The sequence below is a fragment of the Microtus pennsylvanicus genome, chromosome 4 (assembly GCF_037038515.1).
Source record: "Microtus pennsylvanicus isolate mMicPen1 chromosome 4, mMicPen1.hap1, whole genome shotgun sequence".
Classification (NCBI taxonomy): domain Eukaryota; kingdom Metazoa; phylum Chordata; class Mammalia; order Rodentia; family Cricetidae; genus Microtus; species Microtus pennsylvanicus.
In genome coordinates, this window is record NC_134582.1 from 78,599,658 (window position 1) to 78,609,761 (window position 10,104).

Here is a 10,104-nt window from a genome sequence, read left to right on the forward strand (position 1 = left end):
GCTACAGGGGGCGCACCTCTCTGTTACCCTGTGGTATCAAAAGCAGGCTAAATGGAGAATGAACATCCTGCCCCTGAAAAGTAACCGTCGGTTCCCAAAGGCCTGCACATTTCTGTATACACCTCCCCCCACACACCAGGTCCAACATGCCTGGTCATTAGCACCTTGGGCGTAAAGCAGCTGGCCTTCCCCTCCGCTTGTACCAAAGCAGATCACACACCTTTATTATCCTCAAAATGTAACAAACAGGGTAAGAAATCCCACCCTCCCCCCCACCCCTCCCTGCAGTCCAAGGGAAGCATTTAAAAAGCCCCGCAGTCAGGCTAGGAGTTCGCCTGTGGGGCTCGGGACGTCGGGCGCCCCTCTATACGGCTGTAGTCCTCCCGAACAAGGGGATGGAGACCGGCAGACGCCAAGCTCCGTGCTCCAGGGGCTCGCGGCTGCTGAGCTCTGAGTCGGTCCAGCTGGGGAAGACCCGGCGGCTGCGGTCAGCCTGCAGACAGAGGGCAGGGCAGGGGGCAGCGGGCCGCGGGGCGCTGGGAAGATGCAGCGCCGAAGTATAGCCCCGGTCCAGGAAGAGAGGCTTGTAACTCGGAGGCGGCTGCTCCTGCTTCTCCGCGCTGTCGCGGCGGCTCAGAAAGGGCGTGACGATCTTGCGGTAGAGCCCGCGAGTGTCCGTGAGCACCTCGCTGTAGGGCGGCGGCGGCTCGGCCATCAGCACCGCCTCCTCGTAGCACGGCGGCTTAGACATGTCCGATTCCGCTGCGGGACGGGAAGCAGGCTGTGAGGACGAAGCCGCCGGCCCCAGCCTCCCGCAGCCACCACCACCCTAGCCCGCTTCTCGCGGTGCATCGGCAGGGAGCGCTCGCCTGCCGAAGCGCAGCCTTACCTTGGCGCGGGTAGCTCCAGGGCCGAGGCGGCACGGAGAGGTGCGGTGGCGGTGGGTGCGGCAGTGCGTGATGGTGTGGGTGCGGATGCGCGTGCGGATGCGCGGGCCCGTGGTGCAGCAGCGGGTGCACGTGCGAGTGCGCGTGCACAGGAGCCTCCAGACGGCTGCGGTGAGGTGGTGGCGGCGGCGCTAGGCCCGGAGGACTTCCAGCCAGGCTGCCCTCAAGCTCGAGGGGCTCCAGCTCCAGAGCACGCAGGTTCTGCTCCCTCAGTCGCTCCTCCTGGCGCCGTTTGAGGCGGCGGCGCAGGAAGCTGCAGAAGCAGCAGAGCAGGACGATGAGACCCCAGATGAGCCAGAAGCCGGCGAAGCACGTGAGGAACGTGTAGGTGCCCTGGGACATCACCATGGCTGCGGCGCAAGCGGCAGGTCCTCGGCAGCTTTACTGGACGCTGGGCTCCTCGGCGTGGCCCCGGGGCCGCGCCACGCTCCCAGGTGCCGCCAGCGTCACTTGGGGACCTGCGGCCGGGGGCTGCTTGCGGCGGGGCTCAATGGGCGCGCATGCCGGCGGGGGGCAACTTTGGTTCCCGCTCCTTTCCATGGCGCCGACCGGCGCAGGCCTGCTTCACCCGGGGCCGCGAGCGACCTGCGGGGCAGACACAGGGCTCAGCGAGGCTCGCCGGGATCCCGGGTGACTCCCGGACTGCACCCGCGTCCCGCGCAGGGCCGGGGATGCCTCCTTGGTGGGAACCCCCGCACTCCCCGGGGGCTGGGTGACGTCACTGAGGGATGACGTCAGGCCCCGAGGTTTCCCTGATAGGGTTTCCCCGAATCGAGACCGGGCCACCGCGTGCCGGCGCGACCCAAGGCGGGCCAGCAGGGGGCGCGCGGAGTCCGCCCGCAACCCCAGGGTCCAGCTTCGAGGTGGTTTCCGAGGCTGTGAACCCTAGGGCACTAGGATGGTCTCGGCACGGTTACTTTGGGTGGGGAAAAGGACAGTCCATCAACTGGAGGTCCACTAGCAGCCCGCTTGGCGCCCAGCTTCTGCCCTGCTTCCAAATAGTGGCCACGCCTGTAAGAGACTGGCGGGTGCCTGCCCCTGCAAGCCACCGGCCCAGCCTTTGTCTGCTCCTGACGCGGTGTGCTGGGTGTGGGCCAGGCGCTCTTTCCTTCCTTCAGGCGCCACTGCCAGCCGGATTCCAGCCCCAACTTGACTTCCCTCACCACCTACTCATGCGCAAACTCCATTTGGCTGTGCCTCTCTTACTTCCAGCCCTCCCCCTCCCTTCCACCAATTCCTTTCCCTCTTTGGAGAGGGGTGGAAAATCTGAGATTTGTCTTTCGGACCCACCTCCTATCACAGCAGGGGGCTGAGGAAATCTCCGCACGGGGAGAATTTAGAAGCCCTGACTGCTTAGTTAAGGACAGCAGGCAACAGAAAGGTCACCATCCATGCCCACGGCCCTTTTTGAATGGCTCTACCAGGGGCATTGTTAAAACCCAATCCTTTGGATAACGAATTATTTCTAACTCACAGCTGAGAACGGGAAGCAGCTAACTGCACAGATGGCAGTGCTAATTTGAACCTCGGCCTAGCAGCTAAACCCTGGCCGGAGCTTGTGGGAAGGACGGTTTTCCAGGAGCTGAGAAAGGGCCTGCCCTGGGCACACCAACCCTCACTCAGCTCTGGTGCCCACAATCATCTTAAGACCCAGGCTGAAAGGATGCCAGGCCTAGGCCACCCCACCTTACCCAGATGGCTCCTGTCTGCCTCTCTGGCTGCCTTCAGCCATGTGTCACTTGGGGCCCATGCCAGTCCTATCCTCCTGGGCCCGCGTTCCAGAGCAGACAAGGGTAGGAACAATAGCTCTGCCCGCCCCCTCGACAACCCCACCATGAGGCTGCCATGGTGACGCAGCCCAGATAAAAACACGATGCTGCCAGTCACCGGGAGTTAATTAAATCTGTTGTTCTCCTTTCCTCGAGCCCTCAGGAACGGGAATGTTCTGAGGGAACAGGCACTAGCTTGAGGTTTCGGCCAAAAGGGCAGAAACAGTCCTGGGGCAGAAAAAGTGTTTCTGTGGTTGGAGGTAATGGCGCTTGCTAAATTAGAAGCATCTGTCAAGAGCCAGGTGGGGGACGGCACGGGTGTGCAACTATGAAGATGGCTTGAGCCCAAAAGACACAAGGCATCAGGGCTCTGAGTATATAAACTAAAGGAAGCTTTAAATGCCTGTCTAGGTCATCAGAGCTTGTCTCTTTTGCCCATGGACATCTCTGTTGTCTTTGAGACGGGTGTCACTATACAGTACAAATTGGCTAAGCTCAGGAGCAGTCCATCTGCCTCTGGCTCCAGGCAGAATTGTAAGAACATTAACACCACCTTGTCACTTCTGGTCACGCCACTGTTTGAAGGATGAAGTGGCACCCTTAAACGACTCCTTTCATGTCCTACAGCTTGTAGGAGGTGTTAAGGGTCAGTCTGTATCTGCATCAGTCGCTGTCCACTGTCCACATGGTGAGCTGGGAATGAAAATTCAGTGTGTGTGGGAGCGCTCAGCACGTGAGAACTTGGTAGTTAGGTTAACTAGTAGCCAAATGTGTTTTCCTGTTCCTTCCTGTCAAAGGTCTTGGACCACCTGTTAAGCATAGCTCAGGGAAGTACTACAAGATGGAGAGAGACTGGCAGCTTCAGGCTCAACAAGGATCAAAGCACAGAATCTATGCCCAAAGGGCATCTAGCTCAGCAGACTGGGCTTTAGGCCAGACACCAAAGACTAAACCCCGAATCTGTGTGCTGCTCTCACTGATGCAAGTCATTCTGCCAGGACCAAGAAACAGCGTTCACTTCACTGTGTGCAAGCTGTGGGTCAGAGAGAAATCTCTGCCTTCAGAACACACCGCCGAGTCAGCCTCTGACGACATTCTGACTGTCCACCTAATGCTAAGCACACGCTGTCACGCCTAATGTCTCCCTCCTGTATACTATCTACTCCACAGCTGCTCAGTACACAGGCACCAAGAAGGGCATTCAGATCTTTTGAAATGTTCTACTGATCAGGACAAAGTTTTCCAACCCCGCGGTCCCAGGGCTCTTCCCTGGCTCTGCATGCTTTGACCCTAGCTGGGGGAAGCTACGGACTCAGACCCAAGTGTTCCTGCCTCCACACCGTTGACAGCAAACACCTGCGGCTTGTCTGCCTCCCATTGGGAACCCTGCCCTCCAGATGGACTCATCTTCCCATCTGCCATGTTAATAATTGTCTGTATTTCCTCTTTCTCTTTATTCTTGCAAATTACTGAACACTGCCCAGGATTCCATGTTGATTTGTGTAGCATTCTGGGCATATGCTTTGCTGGGTTTTCTTAGACCATCCTGGGATTACACTAAGGGATGAAAGCAAGACCCACAGGGCTTTCCTACCACTCTGCTGCCTGTTTCCTCATGGGTCACCATGGAAGGGGAAGAGCTAGCCTCTGCAAAGGGTAGAGTTGTCTGCTTCTGGGCTGAGGGTGAATGTTTCAGACTCGAGGGATCTTGTCCGGACCCAAAAGCTAGCACCACCGTCACTTCTTTCAGTAGGTCTGGGTGAGACTCCAGTTCTCATTTTTTCGTCTTTTATCTCACTGAGTAGCCCAGGCTGGCCTTAACCCCATGATAATCCACTTGCTTCCACTTCCTAAAAGCTGGGATTACAGGCAAAAGCCACCATACCTGGCTTCAAAGTTCAAATTTCTAACAATTTCCTAGTAGATTTGAAGCCAGAGAAACTCTATGACCTAGATCTTGGCCTCCAGAATGAGTTCCTGCCAGGGCCTCTTGGCCTCCTCCCTGCTCTGGGCTGGGTGAGGACAAAGCCTAGCGATCTTGGAATGCTCTAGAGGGTACTGAAGGCTCGATTGACCGACACACAGAAGCTAAGCGCCACCAGCTGAAGTTACTGGAGGTGTCCAGTTATCTGTTTGATATTTTAGGGGTAGGAGAGGGGAACATTTTAGGCGCTGGGCCAGCATATATTCATTCTTGGGAAATATTACTGAAGAAGAAGCCATTGCCCAGTTTTTAGCCCTCATGGGGCTTTTGTTTTGTTTTTTTAAGACAGGATTTCACTATTTAGCTCCAGCTGTCTTGGACCTCGCTATATAGATCAGGCTGGCCTTGAACTCACAGAGATCTGCCTCCCTCAGTCTCTGCCTCCCAAGCACTGGGATTAAAGGTGTGTACCAGTAACCTGGCCCTTGGAGTGGCTTATAACCAGGTCAAAGCTCTAGTCATCTATGAGTAAAAGAAAAAAAATGATGCAGAGGCAGGGAGTAGAGAGAAGTCTGGTCACAGGGACTCTGAGTGACAGGGTGCCACTCTGGGCATCAGCCTGAGAAGGAACAAGCAGGCAGGAGACAGAGTGGCGGAGTGCAGTGTGGTGTACTGACGGGCGGGTGGAGGAGAGCAGCTGCCACCCGGACCCTCCAGGCATCACTGGCTTCTACAGTTGTGATCTCAGCAATTCTTGAGCAGCCCAGTCCTGACAGGAAAGGGTGGATCAGGGTACATAGGTCTACACCTCCTCCTCACACCACCCTGGATGCACTGAGGCCAGAGCGAGCTAGACTTGTCGCAGCTCCCAATGTCATGGAGCTGGCCATAACCTTACTTTTAGTAGGGCTCAGTACTGGCTGGGACCCTGGCCTTCAGAGTCCTGACCTAGGTCTGTGACCTGACTATGGCACAAAGAAACTGCGGGACATCAGAGACTGGAGCCCCAGTGGATCTGCAGACACAAGCATTTCTTTTTGCACTCATTTCTCAGGTCTGGCCCTGCTAGGGGCACTGTGGGAAAAAAGGGGCAGGATATCAAAAGCCCATACTCTGCCAGGCAGTGGTGGCGCTCACCTTTAATCCCAGCACTCAGGTCTACAGAGTGAGTTCCAGGACAGGCTCCAAAGCTACACAAAGAAACCCTGTCTTGAAAAACCAAACCAACCAAACAAACAATATTCATATGAAAACCCTGTTCCTGTGGTTTCTTGTTTCCCTTATTCGGCATCTTTGTTCTTGCAAGGGAGGAAGCCACGTGACAGGGAAAGCTAAGGCTCACGTCTTTTAAGGAACAGCCTGTTGTAACACGTCAAGCACTCAAGGGAGGTGTGAATTCAAATCCTGTTTCTTTGCCTGTAGAACAGGGATGATAAGACCTGCCTTAGGGGCTGGAGAGATGGCTCAGCAGCTAGGAGCACTTGCTCTTCAAGAGGACCTTGGTTAAGTTCCCAGTACCCACATGTGGTTCACAATGATCCAAATCCCAGTTCCAGGAGATACGACACCCTTTTCTGACCTCCACAGGTGCCAGGCACACATATGGTGCACAGAAATACAAGCAGGGAAAATATTGAGATTTGTCCAATAATGCCTACGGTGGGGGACGAGGACAACTGAAGTGAAAACACTTTAAGCCCAATGTACACACCTGCATGTGGCCAACTGACGACCAGCACCCCGCATCATGGAGGTGGCCTGGCAGAAATCACCCCACTGAACCATGGAGTGCATGCAGTCTAAACAGAGCTAAGACCTTCAACTTTAACACAACTCATGCATGTGTTTTGTTGGCCAATGACTAACAATTTTGAATATTCATTTTGTTCCCAACATTTGCATAGATGCCAGTTTTTATGTTTGATCTCAAAAACTGGATGATCTAGACACACAAAGTCCACATATTGTAATGGTGACATGAACGGACGAGCAGGTACCTGGTTACATCCCTCATCCCCAGTGCTCCTGTGACCCAAGGAGGCATTTGGGTTTCCAGCCTCTGAGCTGGACTGGCTAATCACTGGGCCCAGCACTGTGAGGCCTGTATTTGCCAGACTTTCTCATAATCACAACAAGCTGTGAAAGTCAGAGAGCTATGTGTTTAGAGACTAGAGCTGGGGGTTTCCCTGGGGGTTAAGGCACTCAGACTGAAGCTTGGGCTCAGTTAGAGGAGAAAATGGAGGAGGGAGAGAGGAAGGCAGCTATCAATAGCACACTCTCTACTGAATGTGAAGGGGGAGAAGCCGGCTGATTCAGCGGGAAAGGTGCGCCAAGGCTTGAAATGGGGAACTTCCTCGCTAGAGGAACATGAAGGGAGGCTAAGAATGTTCCTCTGGCAAGCTCCAGGATCCTTTCCTACCTGGATCACACGGGGAACAGGGGCTGTGTCAGCAGGAACCTGCCAGAGACCCAGCTCCACCGCCCGCTGGGCGTTTGACCTTGGACAAGTCTCTGCACCTGCTGAGCCCCCTGAGACTTCATCTCTCAAACAGGGGTAATAAACTTACCTTGCACAAGTGCTCAAAGGATTAGGAGATTATGAATGTAGAGCACTCAGCTCGCACACAGAACAGGCAGAAAGAGCATGAAAGGACCTGTGACTAATTCCCCAGGTCCCTGCCTCTGGGAGACTCAAGCCTGACTCCCAGGCAGCATCCATCTAAGGGCATCTTGTCCCAAGGCCTCAAATGCTCCAGGTCCTGGGCACCAGATACTCCACAGGGTAGCGGTGGTCTCAAGGGTGCTGTATCTGAAGCCTGTGGTCAGGGCTGGCATCTGCTGAGTCAGGCCCTACTGGAGGGAGATGCATTTCTGTCTCCAGCACATTGCCTGCTGAAGGGAGGTTGGGAGGGAAGCCAGAGGTCATTTCCTCTGACTCAGCAGCCATTGGGGGGCTTCCTTGGACAGGGCACTTCCATGTGGCACTGGCCTCTTTGCAGGCCAGCCTCCATGCCACTACACACAGTCAAGGCATTGTGCACAGTCAAGAAAGGGCCACTGTGGTCCAGACAATGAGCTGGGTCGCTTCCATCTGGCCTGGGACTCAGCTCCCTCGGGTCAGCAATGCTCTGTTTCTATCCCTCCCTGGAGAATGGGGGCCAGGAACACCAAGTGGAGGCCCATCGCGGGCCCATGATCTGGCAGATGCCCTGGCCATAAGGGGAGACGCTGGCTAGGCTATTTCCTTTTTCCTAGTAATAAAAATCACCTCCGAAGAATGCGATTTTGGGCCAGGTCGTGTAGCAAGAGAATGAGAGACTACCCTAGTGGTGGTATTAGTAATGGTAGTCACCCGGCAGAGACCCCCAGACCCAACCTCCAGACCTCCTCCACCCGAGACAGGCCCAGGGTCTGGGCCGCCTCCACGTTTGCAGCCACCCTGGAAGTCCTATTGCGACGACTGCAGCCACGTGGGAGCCGGCTCGTGCCCACGGAGCCGCTCGCCCTCACCCCCACCCTCGACGTGCTCAGGCACACCCAGACCGGCCAAAGGAGCGAAGCCCTCTCCACAGTGCACCCCCTTCCCCTCCCGCACCCCCGGCCGTAGTGGGGGAGGGGGCGTCGCCACCCGCAGTCGCGTTGCTGGGGAGCGCAACCCCGTTGCTGTGGCAACGGTTTCCAAGCGAACTGGTGGCGGCTCGCGCCCGGCTCGGGCTCCCTCGCTCACTGGCGCTCTCCTTCCCCTCCTTCCTTCCCTCCGGTGTGGGCTGGGGGAAGGGATGCCCGCTGTCCCGGTCAGGGTCCGGGTGGAGATACCAGGTTAAGGCTCTGAGCCACCCACAGGGAGGGTCATTAGCCCGAAGACCATCTTCCGCCCGCGCCCGGTTCCCGCCCGGCCCGCAGCCGTCGCGGTACTCACGGGCCCAGGCATCCTCCTCGAACTCGTCTTCCTGCCTCGGGGCGAGCGGCCCAGCGGACAGAGGCCCCAGCTTGGAGCAGGCGGCAGCCCGGGGGAGCAGACAGAGGCAGCGAAAGCCGCTCCGAGCGCTGGGCTGGAGGCGCGGGACGCGCGCACGGGCGCGTGCTGAGCCTGGCGTGCGCGCGCGCGCAGCCAACAGAGGCACCCCCCACCCCCACCCCCTGCCACACGCCGCTGAGGCTGCTGCGAGAAGGGGTGCCCACCTGCCCCACCCAGACACGGCACACGCGGGTGCGGGCTCGCACTACCAAGGGCATCCTAACACAGAGAAAGTACACTCTGAACAGCGCCTGGCAACAGGCTACCCAAAGGCAGCTTCGTGGCATAAAGCGGCCATACACGCAGAATGCTTAGCAGAGCAGCTGAGTTCACGAACCCAGACACTCACACAGCGTAACCTGTACATGTCCAGACCTGTAGTGGGGGCAGGGGCTAGCGCAAGACAGCACCCCAGTGTGGCCTTCTCCTAACTCAGGACCCCACCCACTCTATTCAAGAAGGTAAACATTACAACAGCCTACTGAGAAACAACGCAGACCCCCACCTGAGCGCTGAATCTCCAAGGCGTGCTCACCGCAAGGGAACAAATACCTTGTAGAACAGGCTCCATTTCAAGCTTGACCCCACCTATACTACTGACCTTTCTGTTTCTACTTCAACTTCTCTATGGCATTAAGGGTGATCTTCCATAAGTACCTCCCACCGCATCAAATAAGGGACAATTAGGGCTGTGAGAGTCAGAATCTTAGCCCTTAGAAAAAGGCTCATATAACCAGTGAACCCCAAACTAGCTTTGGTCACAGTTGGTTCCAGGAGTTTTGAAAGTTGGCATCAAGCACATTGTCCCCCAAAGATGGTATGAATGGTGCCCACAGTTCAATTTAAGCTGTGCCACCCATCCCTAGTGAGCCAAGAACTCCATGTCTCTCCTAGTAGTTCTATTAAAAACAAGTGAGAAAAAACACAAAATCCACAAGTGATGTTGAGGACTCATGCCCACCATGCCCTAGGATGGGAAAGGATATCTACTTCAAATAGCCACCAAGTGTCCAGTTCCTCTTTGAGGTTTCAAGGGGGTTGTCATTGCCCCCACCTATTCATGGGTACCATCAAGGGTTAGATGCCAACAAAAATTCTGTTCCAAGATACACTGGACACGTTTCAAATCTGGCCACTAGGATTCCAGAGATTTAACAGTTAGATTCAATGATGCCAAGACAATCAATCAGCTGGAGAGCCTTGCTTCTGATTGTCATACCCTCCTGCGAGGAGTCAGCAACTAGCAGGGGCCCCTTTTGTCTGTTTTTTTCCCCCTCACAGCTCAGGCGATCAAACCCAGGCCTTTCACACGTGCTAGGAAAGCACTTCCACCACTGAGCTACACCCACCAGTCTCCCATGGCTTTTGTTTGTCAAGACAAGGTTTGTGTGCCCATGGCTGTGTTGGAACTCACTTTGTAGACCAGGCTGGTCTTGAACTGAGATC

The 10,104-nt window shown here is 55.9% G+C and overlaps 1 protein-coding gene across 1 annotated transcript; it reads right to left on the minus strand.

Annotated features, from left to right (window-relative positions):
- Positions 1-192: 192 nt before the first annotated feature.
- On the minus strand, positions 193-8,723 carry Prr7 (proline rich 7, synaptic). The gene is made up of 3 exons (XM_075969520.1): positions 8,560-8,723; positions 890-1,532; positions 193-762 (listed from the first exon to the last, which is right to left on the minus strand). Exons 2-3 carry the CDS (start codon positions 1,293-1,295, stop codon positions 365-367), a joined length of 804 nt encoding a protein of 267 aa, XP_075825635.1. The 5' UTR covers positions 1,296-1,532; positions 8,560-8,723; the 3' UTR covers positions 193-364.
- Between the last annotated feature and the right edge of the window lie 1,381 nt (positions 8,724-10,104).